Genomic DNA, 16,592 nt, shown 5'->3' on the forward strand with positions numbered 1-16,592 from the left:
TGTTAACCTCAATGTAAGACGAGAAATAAAAAACGAGTGGGAGAATCTTAGGAAACATGATGTTTGTTTCCTGATTACTGTACGCCCATCTGTTCCAATTGGTCAGTATTTTTTTATTTTTTTTAACTTTGCGTGAATTTTGTATCATTGGAAAACTTTTGATGTTTTCATGTTTTGACTTGACTTGTTGCAGGCACTCGTTACAATTTTAGAGAGCCCTTTTTACCTCAAGTTGGATTAGTTTATGTAAGGGGATGTGAAATGGAGGGAATGTTGGACTCCAATGGTCGGGTTGTGGAGGATGGACCTGAACCTAGACCAGACCTGCCTGGTGATTCAAGAACATTCCGTGTTTGGTTAGATTGCAATCAGTATCGTAATGATATGGATAATGTTGCTCAAAACGGTGCTGAGGTAATTATAATTCCTGCATAACTTTTGTCAGACCTAGTAAGAATTTTGTAAATCAATTGTATTATCTTTATATTTTGTCTAGGATGTGTACGAAACTTTTAACATTCTTATGAGAAGAAAGCCCAAAGAAAATAATTTCAAAGCAGTTCTAGAAACTATAAGAAATCTAATGAACACAGAATGTGTAGTTCCTGATTGGTTGCATGATATCATCCTTGGGTACGGTGATCCAAGTGCTGCTCATTATTCAAGGTAAAAGCACTAATTCAATATCAGCTTCTTCTAATTTCTACCTTTAACAAATAAATATTGCTACAAACTCTTTCTTTTGACTTCACAGAATGCCCAATGAGATTGCTAAAATGGATTGGAATGACACTTTCCTAGATTTAGATCATTTAAGAGATAGTTTTCCTTCCCATGAAATCAAAGTGAAAACTGATGACCCTTCCAAGCTGACTCCACCATTCATGTGAGTATTGGTTGGTGGGTATTGTTTGCAAAATTTATTGCAGAGGAGGTTTTTTAATTTAATTTTTTTTTAATTCTTTTTATTCTGTTTCAGACTAAACTTTGAAGAGGTGATTGAAAAACACTGTGCCAGAAGTGAAGATAGGGAGCCAGTGTTAGACCAAAAACAAGCCATAGTTGTTGAACCTCATATAATTCCTAGCCGCGGCCCTTATCTTTATAATGAGCCTAAAAGGTTTGTTAATTATTATTTGTAATACTGAAATGAACCACTTTTTATATCTCAACTAAGTTTATTACAATACGTAATTCATAATTGACCCCCATGATTTTACATGACATAAGGTTATGAGAAATTGATTTTTTTGTTAAAATATTCATTACATTAACTGTTTCTGTGCAGGAATTCAATCCGTTTCACTCCCACCCAAATAGAAGCTATTCGTGCTGGTATGCAGCCAGGCTTAACTCTTGTTGTTGGACCACCTGGAACTGGTTAGTGCAGTCCTATTTAGCCTTATTGAGAATGTGAATAACTTTTTAAAATTATGTTATGTTTTGTTTGTTAATTAACAAAATTATGATTGCAGGTAAAACTGATGTAGCAGTTCAAATTATCTCCAATATTTACCACAATTTTCCTGCTCAACGAACTCTTATTGTCACTCATTCTAACCAAGCCTTGAATCAGCTGTTTGAAAAAATTATGGCTTTGGATGTTGATGAAAGACATTTACTTCGTCTTGGTCATGGTGAGGAAGCTCTTGAGACTGAAAAAGATTTCAGCAGGTTTGTTCAATATTCCCACCTGATTGGTAATCTGTAGCTCTAAAATTGCCCTCAAAAAATAATTTCACATTTTTTAATCTAAATTCTTAGATATGGTCGAGTGAATTACGTGCTTGCAAAACGCTTAGAACTGCTTCAAGATGTGCAGCGTCTTCAAGATTCCCTGGGGGTCCAAGGAGACCAGGCCTACACCTGTGAGACTGCTGGTCACTTTTTCCTTTACCAGGTCTTGGCAAGATATGAACGCTTTTTAGCTAGTGTGAAACGTGTTGGCAAGAAGGTACTGAATTGTTCAGAATAATTTTGTGTGTTTTTGAACTGATCTCTTGTTTTTCCGAAAAATCTAGTATGTATCTATTAAAATTTCTCTTAATGATTTTGCAGGCTGCTCCTTTATCCATTATTGATGAAGAATTTCCATTCCACAAGTTTTTTGATGATGCTCCTAAACCTCTGTTTAAGAAAAGAAGCTATGAAGAAGATATGGAAATTGCAGATGGTTGTTTCCGGTATGCCACCTTCACAATTGCTTAGTACAACCAGCTCTCAGTAACAACATTATCTGATTTGTGTGCTATTGATGTATTTTTATAATTCTTTCAGGTACATTGAAAAAATATTTACCCAACTTGAAGAGTTCAGAGCGTTTGAGTTACTCCGTAGTGGCCTGGATAGATCAAAGTATCTTCTTGTTAGAGAGGCAAGGATCATTGCAATGACTTGCACACATGCTGCACTTAAACGCAGTGAACTTGTTAACTTAGGTAATTTATATTGAAAATTCTTTCAGATACAAGTGCATGCCTTCATACTTTTTGGAGCTTATTAATTTATTTTGTAAATTAATCTTCTAGGTTTTAAGTATGACAACATTCTTATGGAAGAGTCAGCCCAAATCCTAGAAATTGAAACATTTATTCCTCTTCTACTACAAACACCCCAAGATGGGTATTCAAGGCTGAAGAGGTGGATAATGATTGGTGATCACCATCAGTTGCCTCCCGTCATTAAAAATATGGCATTCCAAAAATATTCTAATATGGAACAGTCATTGTTTACCAGAATTGTAAGGTTGGGTGTTCCAACTGTGGACCTTGATGAACAAGGCAGAGCAAGACCAAGGTAACTACAGTTTTGTTTTCTGTAATCAGTTGATTGGTGTGTTTCCTGCTTATCATTACTTTTTTTTACAGTATCTGCAACCTGTACAATTGGCGTTACAAAAAGCTTGGTAATCTACGCCATGTTCAGACATGGCCTGAATATTGTGTTGCCAATCCAGGCTTTCATTATGATTTCCAGCTTATTAATGTTGAGGACTTTAATGGAGTTGGTGAATCAGAGCCAAGTCCAAACTTTTATCAGGTAATAGCCTTACCTTTATTTTGTTTATGTATTTTGTCAGTATGATTTATGCTGGAATACATAGTCCCTAGGATCATTACCATATTCTTGCAAAAAAAAGCAATTTTGTTAAGTAGGTAATACTTTTTATTTTAATCATCTTTTCATTTTTGTCAGAACCTTGCTGAAGCCGAGTACTGTGTGGCAGTGTTTATGTATATGCGTCTCCTTGGATATCCAGCTGAAAAAATATCAATTTTAACCACCTACAATGGACAAAAGCATCTCATTCGTGATGTTGTGAACATCAGATGTGCTAAGAATCCCTTGATTGGAATGCCCCACAAGGTATCACTCAATAACAACTTATCCTTTTAATTAATAAATTTTACTCTTTGAATGTTATTCTTGATTTGTTTATTGTTTTATAGATAACTACAGTTGATAAATACCAAGGACAACAAAACGATTACATTCTTTTGTCCTTGGTAAGAACAAAAACTGTGGGTCATTTGCGGGATGTTAGACGTCTAGTGGTTGCTATGTCACGTGCTCGGCTAGGGCTCTATGTGTTTGCTAGAGTGTCCTTATTTAAAAATTGCTTTGAACTTACTCCAGCCTTCCATCAGGTACCAACAGACTTATTTTGATTACTTTGACATTACGTTACTGGAATAGATCCTTTATCTGAAGTTTGTTTTTCCATTTTGACAGCTAATGGAGAGGCCATTGAATCTTCACTTAGCTGTGGATGAGAGTTACCCATCACAACGTCCTGTTGACAAGACGCCTGATAATCCTCCCATGGAAGTTCAAGATATGCCCCAAATGGCTCAGTTTGTTTATGACTTCTACATTGAAAAAGTTCAGGCCATGAAGTCTGCATTCTATGTAAGAGAATTTCTGAGCCATTCAATTTGCACACCTCGTCGTTAAACCAAATTGTATCTTTAATTTTTCTTAATTCCAGGGAGCACAGAAAGTTTGGGAGAAGCCAGGAAATGTGACTTCAAGCGTTCCAGAGAGGAATGTTCCAGAGCATCCAGGAGGAGATAGAGACACTGATGATGAGGAAGATGAGGAGGAAACAAAACCACTAAAGCAAAGGAAGGCTTTGCCTGCACAAAAAGAGGTTGTTCCCATATTGGATGAAACAATTGATGAGGAACAGAGTGAACAAAGAAGTTCAGAAACAATGGATACCGATGAAGGAAGAACTGAACATGATGAAGAAAGAACAGAACCGGATGAAGCAATGGTTTGTGAAAATGGCTCTAATGGAGACTAAAATATAATTATTATGTAAGTTTATTCTAGAAAAAGAAGCATGTCACTTTTTAATTTTTTGAAAGACACACCAGTATTTTAATGAATGGTACTACTGTGTGCTAGGTTTGTATTCCAAACTCTGCTGTAAATATATTTTTGTAAATAAAAGTTGACTGGTGATATGAAATTATTATAACATCATGACATAATATGTCAATTGGTTTGAATGAAGGTTCCTCTATCCTGCTATGATAATATACAATGTAGTTTATTGAATCATCATTAATTATCTTTGGAAAAATTATGTCAGACTATTATTTTATGCCTGGCTGAGCTTATTGTGTATCGTCACAGTTATTTTACTAGAATAGTTTCACTAATACAGCTCTCTTAAGATACTTTAGGTAGCTTTATTTAATCAAATCAACCACAAAAGATTTATGTAATACACTTGATAGTAGCAAGGAACTCATTCATGATTTCTGATATTTTTTGGGGTACGTCAAGTTTAGCAAGACACTTGAAGAAGTCATTGGGAAACTTGCTCACACAGCTGGTCACGTCCGCGACGAGGGTCGCCCCGATTTTTGCATACTTGCCGATACTTTTCTCAGCACACTTGAATAACTTATTGATGAGGTCCACTATCGTCTGTCGGGCAGTTGACGATTTCAGCCAATGCGGTGTACCCGCCTCTGAACATTCTAAGGAGGCCTCTTCCGCAGCGAACGCCACACTCTTCAACATATAAAAACTTAGTCAGTCAAAGCAAACCCTATACGGAAGCCCGATGATACCAGAATTCAGTCATGTCTGTGTGTACGCTGACAAAGATTATAGATTCAGTCGAGTTTCATGACGTACACATAAGATGACAGCACACGCGCAGAATAAGAACAGCTTGCTATTGAACTTCATGGCGACCCTGCAACACGTGGTGCCCCGTTGGTGTCGTGAGTGTTCGGGTGAGGCCCACTCCAATACCCATTGTTCGTCGCGTCGCGGAGGCATGGCGGGCAGGGCGATAGCGTACCCTTGCACACTGCAAGCTGCGCGCACGGCCTGGCCGGGCCCGGCCCGCGGCAGCCGCGGGGAAGACCAGTGCTGAGCGCTCGTGTAACGGAGGGCCATGGGGCAGTAGTGGAGGAAGAGGGAAATCAAAGACTGAGCAAAATCTAAGTTTCCATGATTTATTACTGATGTGTAGAGTCATGGCACAAAATGTGGTCTCCCACTAGATAGAACAACAATATTAAGAGATTCAATGAAAAATGTAAGCATTTCTTATTTTGGCACTTGGGTATTTGTGACTTAAGGGAAGTGAACTTGACAGAATAATATAGTAGTTCCTGGAGAACTTTACCAGTAGTTAACAGTATGTTCTCCAATAGGGAATTTACATTAAATTGAAGCATTTGTCACTACAATAACAAAACGTAAACTGAAATATTATCACATTAAAGTTGAGTGAGTCAGAAACAAAGTTTTGAAAGCAGCTGATGGAGTTAACATCAAGTAAAAAACAACATTTTCAGTATTAAAGTATAAGAACAGTTAATAGTAGTTCATAACATAAAAGCTGATAAAATAAAAGCTCCACTACACAGCAAAATAAAAAAAAATCACAGAACAAAAGGTACAAGATAGTGAAATGGGGATACTTCATCAAGCTTTCTTTCATCACATTACCTCACAACCAAGTCGACCACAATGTTAGATAGATAAATATACACAAGAGAGAAGAAAGATGTGACAAATGACCACCCTGTTGTACTTTAACTGAGCAAGTCACATTTCACCTAAATTGTCAGAGATTCACCACAACTTTGATAGCATACTGATACAGATCGATGCAGTGTGATATTATCACATACTTAAATCTAGACTAAGAGATACACACCCCACAAAAGCCGACAGGATTACATTGACAAAACTGTCCTAATAAAGAATGTGCTCCAAGCTTCAAAGTTAATAATCTAGGCAATCACAGCCGAGGAGGCCATTTGATTCACTCCGCATGTACCGTCACCCCGGTACACTCGATAGTAACCCTGCAAAATAAAAAGGAAAAATATTAACAACTGTCTGGAAAATGACCAAGGTTAAAATGAAAATGATTATCTGAAAAAAAATTATGACAGCAAGGGACAACTGATAGAATCTAACAGTGTTTCAATTTTATTACACCCATCATAAACCCCAAAATTCTCTTTTGAAGAGATGAAAACAATAAAAAAAATTGGGGAGGGGGGACAGGAATTGTAAACAAATGTAAGTCCAAGCGATTCAACGCTGGCGCCCCAGTGATGTATCATACAGCCAAGTGATGCATCACTGGGGTCTAAGTGATACATCACACAGCCGAGTGATGTATCACACAAGACCAGTGATAAATCACACAAAATCAGTGATAAATCACACAAAATCAGTGATAAATCGCACAAAACCAGTGATATTTTTCTGTAAAGGGAAAGGAACGGGGGAGGGGGGACAGGAATTGTAAACTTGAAAAGGGACGGGGACTGAATTTACTGGTTCTGGTTCAGGTTGTACAAACTCATTCCTACCTGTTCACCCCACCTCTCCCCCCAGCTGTTTTTAATAGTCCAGAAGGGAAGTTCTTTTTTAAACATAGGGTAAGCTGAAAAAAACAAAAAAAAACACATGAAACATTACTAAAAGAGTCTTTACCTTTTCACCCCAGAAAGTTCCCCAGCTATTCTTGATGAGCCAATAGGGAAGAACTTTGTGTCGGATTGAAGTTGCTAAAATAAAAGTAGATATAAAATTATAAAATGACAAACTGTTGCTATCAGAACTGAAGAAAGAAGGGTTTAAAACAGAAGAAGATAACAAATATACAAGATGTGAGATGTAACCCTTTAAAAAATACCAGCTGGTTGTTGGAGAAACACTGTACTGTAATTCAGATACTCACTGTGCACACCATAGCCCACGATGAGTACACCATGATCTAAATTTCCTGGACTACACAGAAATTTAAAAGGGTGAGAAACTCCACCAACATAGAACTGTAATAGAATAAGAACATTAGACATACTTTCATCAATGCTAGGTTTAGATACAAAACTGTTTGAAATAAGAAAAACAGGAAGATGAGATAGCAATTTACCTGCATAGCATTAGCGTTAATACCAATAGCTATAGGACCATTTTTGACAAGCCATTTAGCCATATCAGATTCATTTGTAGTAATATTCACAGAACTCTTTACTTGAACCACAGCTTCACTGCGATTAAAATGACATTGTTCATCGTCACCTTCATAGGGGTAATCACTTTCAGTCTCAATGCCACCTAACTTTTCTAATGCTTGGTAAGCATTTTCAGGCAAGCCTCCCTTACATCCATCATCCAATGTGTCACAATCTACGAGCTCTGGAAACAAACGTAAATAACGTAAATAAAAAGATCAATATAAAAAAAATACTTGAATAAGCGCAATACCAAAAAAAACAATAACCTTGTTCTGAAAGCGAAACTAGTTTTCCATGTTTGATGGCATTTTGACCTTCTATGTTTCCTGCCACAGCAAATGCCCAGCATGATCCACATGCTCCCTGTAACACAGGATAGATGTCACCATAATCTCAAAATGTGACTGCAGCAAGTAGGGATATGAATGTCAAATGTCTTTTTGTGTTGAGAAAGGAACTTACTTGGTTTTTGACAGGTGTTACGGCATCATGATCCCTCCAGTCAAATGACGTTGGCAATTTAATGTTGGGAATACTTGCCATTCTCATGGGAATTCCATTTTCTTGGTGTAAATCTTTGCGAAGTCCTAAGTATGTATCTTTGAACTCCTTTGCTGTAAAGGGATAAAGTGCAGGTAACTTGCAGAAACAGAAAAACGACAGAATGTCAATTTGAATCTAAGACTCACGACTCAAATCAGCAAATATAGTGGGTCCATATTGTGCTGTTCCCTGTTCCCCTTTTTGCAGTCTGTCAATGATTTTCAGATTAGCTCGGAAGATGTGAAACCGTTTCTGCAGTTCAGCATCAGAGGAGTACGTTTTATTGAAACTATGAATGAAGTCTCTGAACAACCCAGCACTTAAATCCACATCATCTTCACCAATCAGATGATTCTGTTTCAAAAGACACTTAGGATAAGAAGGAAAGAATTCAAAAATTCTTGGCAAATAAGACCATATTTCTGCGTATTACATACATGGGGTCGGAGGTTTTTATCAGATCCAAATGAGGCACATTTTAAACTTGTTACTCTTCTAACCTTAAGTAAAGGCATATGAACCATCTGAACATGACATGTCTGTTTATCCTACATTTAATGCACAAAACAAGAATCATATTATTATTAGGATTATGAGAATATGTCTAAAAAGCATACATATTTAAAAATAAATTTTAAGTAATATCTTAGAAATATGTAAACTTACAGTATCCTTTAAAAGAGCACAGTTACTTGAAGTTGATGATTTCCTGCATGTTGAATGGCCAACAACCAAGTACAATTTTACATTGGTAACTGATGAGTGCTGTTAAAAGCAAACATAAAAATTGAGCAAGGAATGTGATGTGGCTCATTGTAGCTCCTTAGCAAAAAATGAATTGCAATAAATAACCAACTAACCTGGACTTGGGCAGCAAGTACATGAACAAGTTTCTGACGATATGGACTATTCGTTTGATGATCAATTTCTTGAAGGGCAATATTTGCTGATTCAGTTATATAAGGGTCCTTGACATCCACTTCTTTAAATATATCCAGAGATTGTTCCCCAGGGATCTCCTGGATAGTGTTTGAAAAATAATGTCTTGAGAGAACTTATATTTATATGTAATCTGGAATGGATTGACCAAAAAATCTCTTGAACTCACCCTCTTCAATCGAGTTCTTCCACATTGAACATCTTGAAGTTCACGCTTTTTTAACCACAATCGATCCCACACTTTTAAACTGCACATAGTTGTGGCCTAGAGAATGACATTATTTTGATAAAGAGCCTTAACAACTGATCACACGAACCAACTTGTATTGCCTACGGTAAAACCTAATTAAAATAACAAACAAATTAACATACCTGATCAGAATCGTGAACACAATTCTCTGACGCAACCTTTTCATTTTTAAGGCAATTGGTAGTGGCAAGTTCCAACTTCAAATGCATCAGAGTACCTGCAACTACTTGTGTCTTAGCTTCCACAACTCGAACAACTTTTTGCTGGTAGGGGCTGTTCAACCCCTTATCAATTTCAGCAACAGCAAAACTAGCCAGCTCTTTAACATATGGATCTTCTCCATCAATAGTTTGAGGTCCACCAAGAAGTGGTTCTTCACGTTTTGAACGAGAACTGCCACAGTTCAAATCTTGAACTTCACGCAACTTAGTCCAAGGTTGATCCCACACTTTCAAAGTGCAAATAAGAAGTTGCTATGAATAGAATGGCATAGAGTTACTTGTCTGCACTAAAAAAATTTGCATCTGAAAACTACACAAACACTAAAAATGTAAAGATATTACCTCAGAATTACTTGAAGCACAGTTTTGACTGGACTGATCAGTCTTGAGGCATGATGTTGGAGCTACTTCCAGTTTAAAGTGGTAAAGGGTTCCTGCGACAACTTGGCGGCGTGCTTCAATTATACGAACTAAAGTGTGTTGATAAGGACTATTGACAGACTTTTGAATTTCAGCCAAGGCAAATTGTGTAATTTCCATCACATGCGGGTCATTGACATCAGCGTCTGAGAGACCTCCAGGTACACCAGGTGACTGAAATTAAAATTAAGGTAGACAGTGATTAATATTATTTGAAGTTACGCATGACATGATCCGCAACAATTCAGCAAAGAAATACCCTTTTCAGTCGTTGAGTGCAAACAACCCTTGATGATACAACCATTGGCTTCTTAACATCACCTAACATCTTCAGTTTTGCTGGATCGGTCAACAGGATCTACAAATTTAAAAAAATACAGGTTAATATATCAAATATTAGAGTAAAATTATTATTCTAGTAGGACAAAAAAGGATAAATTTACCGTGATCACCATTTCCGGCTGCATGCTCTCTTTATTCACCTGGAAAGCAAACAACTATGACTAAACCACGCTTTTCTAAAGTGAGTGCTTTACAAAACAATTTCAAAATAAGAAAAAAAGTGAGGCAATCCACTGTAATTCTTTTTCTGGAAAATAGGTATAGAAGAATTACTGAGGACAAATATACAAATTGAAAGATTTACCCGTGTATGAGCATCACGAATAGTTGCAACCTTGGATACATCTTTTACATTGAGAACATCTTGAAATGAGGTCATAACTTTATCAAGACAATCTCCTTGAGAACGATCCTCCAAGTCATATTTTTTCCAGCCATCAGTGCTAGGCCAATTTTCTTGACTGCTGCGCCTTACTCTCTCAGTAGGAAGTGGCTCAGAAGGGAAGTCATCAGGCCAGACATCAGCACACTCTGATTTGACAACCTGATAATTGAAGGTGATATAAACTTTGTTTTACTTGCTTTATCATATGTGAGCTAAAAACTTGATGATAGAAGAACTCACCTTGGCATTAAGAGGAGATTCATCTGCCCAGCTACGATGAATTTGAACACGACATACTTTTTCTGGATACAGGTGGTTTTCAACACAGTTTGCATCACTAGTACTTCCCTCATTTTCTCGGCATGTTGAAGTCCCCACTTGAATGACTAAATGATACATTATACCATTCACTATCTAAATAAAATGAAACAGGAAGCAAAAAGAGGTACAATTAATCATCTTTTAAGCAATTCAAATGGCTAGCAATCAGTCAAACAATTGCTTATGCATACTTGTTTCTTGGCTTCTGACACACCCAACACAATTCTTTTAGTGTTGTCTGGATCGACTTCATCAAGAGTCTTTACAGCTAATTCAGCAAACTGAGAGATCAAGTCATGTTCACTTTTATCAACATCTCGTAGGGCTCCAAAATTGGCCAACCGTTTTGCTCGGATACTTTCAACAACCTCAGTAACATCGGTATCTTGAGGACTATTGTTAGCTGTACTTTCCAGGTCTTCTTCTAGATCATCAAACCTTTCAACGAAATCAACTGGCTTTATATTAATTGTATCCATATCTACTCTACTGTCTGGAGAGTTTCCTTCAAAAGCATTCTCATGAGATTCCCTATTATGAAATTCCGTAGAGGATTCATCATCAGTGCAGTTATTAAATGCTACAAGCTGTGATCCATCAATCTTCTTTAAAATTTCTACCACACACACACGACTTTCCTCATCTTGAAGATTGCACTCTACTGGGGTTGATGGAGTACCACTTGGAATTGGGCACAAAGTGCGTCGAGCTTCAAATGTAATAATGTATCTAATGCCCAATTCAACCTAAAAATTTGAAAAAGTAACAGTTTGAACAAAATTTGATGACAACCAATATAAAAATAAAGGCACATATCACCAAGTGAAAATACCTGTTTTTTGGCAGAGAGGATGTTTGGGGTGCCATACTTGTAGATGCTTGTTGATTCCATAGCTGCAAGAGGTTGCTTCAGCAATCTTTGCAAATTTTCAAGGTTTTCAGGGATACTTATGTCCACTTCTATGGGACATCCCAAACAAGGTGCTTTCTTTTGAATGGCTGGCAGCTCCTTTTTTTCTTCATTGTTAGGAGGGGAACTGATAGACTCAGAACCTTTGTTACTTTGGTTTGCTACATCATCAAGGATAACAACCTTCAAGTCTTGTTCCTTGAGGAATACAACAACACAAAAGACAAAATTAATCACAATGAGTATATATTGTGCTACTTTTTAAACAGAAAAAAATCAGCTATTTTAACTTACTTCAGTACTTTGGGGTGGTACAGTTTCATAAACAACCAGAGGAGTCCCAGAAAGTACCTTCATATGATTTGACAGAGAAAAAAAGATTAGAATAGTGAAAAGGAAACTTCTATTCGTTTTGAAATAATTATTTTCCTCTCCTTTGTTTGAATTCGGTCCTTGTATAAAGGTTCCAGGCACTGCATGCTGTTCTTTATAGGCCCATAAACTGCTAATTATTGTTTCTATTAACTGCTGATCAATACCCAGAAATTAAAGACTGGTCGGTATTTAAAAGTATCATAAATCAGGCTACGGCTAACCAGTTAAAACTAGAATGCGAGATAATGCAAACAAATTCAGCGTGCCAACAAACTGGTTCAAACAAGATCCAAAAAGTGGAACTTCAGCAAGATTATTGAAATATTGATAAGCATATACAAGAGTAGACTCACTTCAAAGTCAGCCAATGAAAACTAACGCGAAGGAATTAAGATATTTTCCCACATTTATGAAACAGTTACCGAACAAAGGAAAATGCGACAAACTCTGCTCACCGACAATCAATGAGTGCAATGACCCCAGGCAAAAACAACGTAAAAGATAACAACTTAAAACACAGACAAATACGAGGGGTCGCTAGCCATATTCCTAGTTAGGATCTGTTGGACATTTTATAGTTGAGTAACAAAGAACTTCTCTGCTTAAAGTAATGCCAGATTAAACACAACTTTGATCTTACCTCATTTGCACCTGAGCTAACATCGGCTAGAATTTCATACTCCGTACGCTGAGGATCAGATAGATCTGCACCATTTTGACCATTGCAAGCAACAGCAAAGCACAAAGACAGCACAAAAAGTGCCCAGATTTTTACTAAAGCCGCCATCGCATGACGAGCTTTGGCTCAGGTGCTTAAAATCCAAACCAACTACTCGTCTTGGCAAAACAAGTCAGACTGCTGAGGAGGGGCTGCGACGCAGCGACGGCGACGGTAGACTGGGTTTCCGTATCTGTGGTCTGGACCGCAGCTCGACCTGACCTGACCTCCCTCGACAATTATTGATTTCTAATGTTTTTGTTGTCACTGTACTTTTAAAGTGCGCATCGTTCATCAGCTGATAAAGCAGCAAGGCAAGGCGGGATGAGGAAGCGTCTGCTAGATTGTCCCCCACCCATCTCGCCCCCACCACAAGTTTGCGCTTCCCCTTCTCGCGTATCTTCTTTGGCGCGCCGTTGTTTGAACACCGTTTGAACACGATGAACTGACCCCGCGGAAACTTTCGGTAATCAAGCTCCAATACGATGCGTGGTAACAGTGTGTACTAGTCAGCGTTCGTAAAAATTTGTATCAGAACAGCTGAAGCACACAAAACTTTCATAAAACACCTAACCCGCCGTGAGTTAGGCAGCTTTTCGAACACCTAAGAGCATGGAGTAGCGTGGCATCGACTCTGACTCTTTCGACCGATAGCTCATAATATTAGATTGATAAAACTTTATTCAACGGATAGCGAGTTAGTAAAAGCACATGCCATTTGATCAAATAAATAAAATACCTCACCTTTTTCAATATTCCGTGCGACGGATTTAGGCGACGAGTCATCCCTAAAATTTGAATTTCACAATGAAATGAATAAAAGACGACAATCAATGCGACGTCATTGAAAAATCTTTAACGACCTTCAATTATATCCCACATAGGAAGACACTCCTTAATTTTTTATCAACAAGAAGTTGAGGAAGAAAGGGTCACTTTCGTCCTCATTCTTTGGAATGGGCGAGCACCCTCCATAGTCATAAAATTCTCGACTCTTGACAAGCAAGACGAATTACCTATTGTTGTGTAATAGAGCAAACCGAGCCGTACGTGCAGCTTCGCTGTTTGCTTTCTTTACGAGCGTCTTAGTACACCGACCCGACTAGACCCAACCCCTTCCCCATTGTCCTCGGTCCTCTTCGTCTCACTGGCCGAGCCGTCGTGCGGTCGAGCCGAGCGCAGCGCCACTTGCGCGCGTGTTGATGTTTTGTTTTTGTTTTGAGGTGTTAGTGTAGTGTGTTTTCATGGATGATGACGGGTCGTATTTACGGCGTCGGTTCTGCTGGGCCCAATGAACACCTCATCCCGCATCTGGTGATTATTTTAGAGTTTAGAAGAAGGTAGTTGTTTGTTTTTTGATCGCTCTTACATTGTTGGCCGCCGTCTCACTAAAGTAAGTTTTAATGTGTGCCTTTTGATCAACGAATAGAGTCACAGCAGAGCTTGTGCGTGCGAAATGGCATGATAGCTCGTTCCGTCTGGCGCGTGCGTGTAATATGGCTTTATAACCTCTCCGTGGTCAGAGTTTCTGTTTCAACTGTGTGGTTTGGATCTTCTTTCCTCCGATACATTTTAATTTATGAACAATTATGTCGGTAAACGCGTTCATTTTAACTGTCAATTTTATCAGATGAGCGGGGTATGTTCGGCATAATACGATTTAAAGTGGAGGAATGTGGTGGACTACGCGTAGCAATGCTATTAATCTACATCTTTCTTCTTAGAGATATTGAATAGTTCAGTACACGGATTAGGACGATAGTTTGAATACGAAACCTCAGAGTTGCCATTGACGTCAATTTATATTTTCGGAATTGGATTTAGTCTCAAGAGTGTGAGGCGAGGTGGGCTTAAAGCTAAGCCAATGACAAGGCTTTTAAACGATTGTTTGCAGCGAAACAATTATGCCTCATCCCTCGCGAGACTAAATACATTTTATGGAATACATAGGCTGTGCCCATTCGTATCCGTTATCAGGGTTATGGATTTTGGGGTATGGGGAAAGGGGGGGGGGCGGTAGCAGCGAGCCACATAACTTTGAACAAAGTTACAAACAGGTGAGCTGGAGCCATCCGTACTTGGGCCACGCAGCCGGCCTCGGTCGGCCGCCGGCCATCCCCTGCGTTCAGCTAGTGATCCGTCGCAGAGTTCGCGGCAGCCCGTCGCCCCCACACCTATGCCCCCTAGTTGAGAGGGGGGTAGGCATTTAGCTCGCGTAGCTCGCTCAGTGCGTGGCTCTAGCGGCTATCGTCCTACAGCGAGTGAGATGTTGTCACCAGACCGCCGAGCCTTGCTCACCCGTGGCGCGTGGCGTTTAGAGCGTTCTCGCCCCTGACCGAAAGGGTAAAGGGTGTGCTAATCGCACCTCTTTGTGGTCCTGTGAATCTTACGCCTGAAGAGAGGGCTGGTCACGGATTTAGTCAGTGTAGTGCAGTGCAGCCCCCCTCCCCCCTGCTGGTACATAGGGTATGTCAGGTTATGAGAAACAAGCAGCAATCATCATTACAGTACCTTCTCCACCCTGAAACAAATATCGAAGTGCCCCACCGAGCAAGTGACAGTTTGCTGCACGCTGCACTGGGCGACGCCCAGGGTGTTTCTCGAGCCATTGAACGACTGTCTGTCACAGCAGCTGTCACCCGTCTGTCTGCGCCGTAGGGTAGGTGATGTATGTATACCTCGGGTTGCCTTCATAGGGGTTTCGTAGCACAAATTGCCTACCTCTCAGGCGGCTCTCTAGAGACGCCCGCCCGCGCGTAATGATGTGCTCGCACCCCTGCGCGAGGCTTGTGGAGAAATTGTGAGGATTAACTGATACCTTTAGATACAGTGTAACAATCTCGGTGTCCTGATGTCACTGCGCGTTGGTCAGTACGAGGGCCGCTAGTCAGTACCAGCGGCACCAGCCAACCTCTCTGATTGGCAGCTGGGCGTAGAGTGGTTCTGGCCGGGTTCGGGGGTTGGCGTCTCTTTTATGAGCTATGATTATGCATCGACGTTTGCGTGTAGGAATTGTGTCCTTTGGTGGGTCTCCTTTGCTGATAGCTGCCCAATAAGCTGTAATTATGCGTGTGCCAGTCGTGTCCTTCGGTGAATATGAAAGTTTACTCGGGGACCAGGCGGTCGATGAAATTGTGTGTGTTTGGGCGGACGTTTTGCCCTTGACATTTTGATTGTCCTTTCTGCTATATGAAACCACACGGAGCGCTTCCCGGAACTAAGAAGAACAAGGGCCGCAAACTCGCGGCTCGCCTAGCCCGCGGTAGCGCGGCTCGCAGCCGCGCACCTCTTGCGTTCGGCTGGAGCCGAGGTTCCCGAGAGCCGCGCTCGGGTTGGCCCGGTGTGTGTCTGTCTTTGTCTCACTCATTGAGTGCCAGTAGGAGCGACAAGGACAGACACGCAGGCCGGCTGACGACACCGCTAGCTCTATCTCTCTCATTCTATTGCCGAAGACCTCGTGGAGCGTGTGGCTTATGCAGGCGCGGCTTGGCGAAAGGCTCGAGTTTGCGACCCCTGGTCTAGTCAAAGACCGATAGTGGCACGATTAGCGGACAATAACACAGCAGTAGCGGGTGAGAGGTGGCAATAACGTACGAAGGTCAGCGGGTATCAGGCATTGGCATGAAGGATCACTTATGCAAAATTCAGAATTGGCAGCATTAA

The 16,592-nt window shown here is 39.9% G+C and overlaps 3 protein-coding genes across 10 annotated transcripts in view; 1 reads left to right on the top strand and 2 right to left on the bottom strand.

Moving 5' to 3' along the window:
* LOC113207912 (RNA helicase aquarius) overlaps positions 1-4,474 on the top strand; it is a 30,214-nt gene extending 25,740 nt beyond the window's left edge. For 2 of the 7 annotated variants that reach the window (XM_052267189.1, XM_052267193.1), the window contains 12 exons: positions 980-1,120; positions 1,289-1,380; positions 1,476-1,674; positions 1,765-1,954; positions 2,059-2,183; positions 2,278-2,438; positions 2,529-2,796; positions 2,868-3,039; positions 3,196-3,366; positions 3,450-3,647; positions 3,733-3,909; positions 3,989-4,474. In XM_052267189.1, the coding sequence (XP_052123149.1) occupies positions 980-1,120; positions 1,289-1,380; positions 1,476-1,674; positions 1,765-1,954; positions 2,059-2,183; positions 2,278-2,438; positions 2,529-2,796; positions 2,868-3,039; positions 3,196-3,366; positions 3,450-3,647; positions 3,733-3,909; positions 3,989-4,306 (2,212 nt within the window). In that variant the 3' untranslated portion in view covers positions 4,307-4,474. Of the gene's footprint in view, positions 1-193; positions 415-496; positions 667-754; positions 887-979; positions 1,121-1,288; positions 1,381-1,475; positions 1,675-1,764; positions 1,955-2,058; positions 2,184-2,277; positions 2,439-2,528; positions 2,797-2,867; positions 3,040-3,195; positions 3,367-3,449; positions 3,648-3,732; positions 3,910-3,988 lie in introns of all 7 variants that reach the window. The other 5 variants (XM_052267188.1, XM_052267192.1, XM_052267190.1 and 2 more) reach the window with 5 other exon arrangements.
* A 203-nt stretch (positions 4,475-4,677) lies between these two features.
* On the bottom strand, positions 4,678-5,320 carry LOC113216957 (uncharacterized). Its single transcript, XM_026436794.2, has 2 exons — positions 5,152-5,320; positions 4,678-5,025 (listed from the first exon to the last, which is right to left on the bottom strand). Exons 1-2 carry the CDS (start codon positions 5,296-5,298, stop codon positions 4,726-4,728), a joined length of 447 nt encoding a protein of 148 aa, XP_026292579.1. The 5' UTR covers positions 5,299-5,320; the 3' UTR covers positions 4,678-4,725.
* Positions 5,321-5,463: 143 nt separating this feature from the next.
* Positions 5,464-13,248, bottom strand: LOC113207913 (uncharacterized). Of its 2 annotated transcripts, none has more exons than XM_052267195.1 (21): positions 12,852-13,248; positions 12,131-12,187; positions 11,759-12,034; positions 11,118-11,672; positions 10,846-11,019; positions 10,525-10,764; positions 10,322-10,360; positions 10,138-10,236; positions 9,801-10,052; positions 9,360-9,710; positions 9,157-9,252; positions 8,909-9,067; positions 8,715-8,813; positions 8,486-8,596; positions 8,195-8,402; positions 7,968-8,119; positions 7,772-7,868; positions 7,421-7,686; positions 7,226-7,319; positions 6,855-6,928; positions 5,464-6,338 (listed from the first exon to the last, which is right to left on the bottom strand). In XM_052267195.1, the coding sequence occupies exons 1-21, from the start codon at positions 12,996-12,998 to the stop codon at positions 6,264-6,266; spliced, it is 3,621 nt and encodes a 1,206-aa protein (XP_052123155.1). In that variant the 5' UTR covers positions 12,999-13,248; the 3' UTR covers positions 5,464-6,263. The 2 variants fall into 2 exon arrangements, with proteins under 2 accessions (XP_052123155.1, XP_052123154.1); XM_052267194.1 differs by lacking the exon at positions 6,855-6,928 and adding an exon at positions 6,979-7,052.
* Between the last annotated feature and the right edge of the window lie 3,344 nt (positions 13,249-16,592).

The sequence above is a fragment of the Frankliniella occidentalis genome, unplaced genomic scaffold, assembly GCF_000697945.3.
Source record: "Frankliniella occidentalis isolate FOCC.00 unplaced genomic scaffold, Focc_3.1 Scaffold47, whole genome shotgun sequence".
In the NCBI taxonomy this organism is placed as follows: Eukaryota; Metazoa; Arthropoda; class Insecta; order Thysanoptera; family Thripidae; genus Frankliniella; species Frankliniella occidentalis.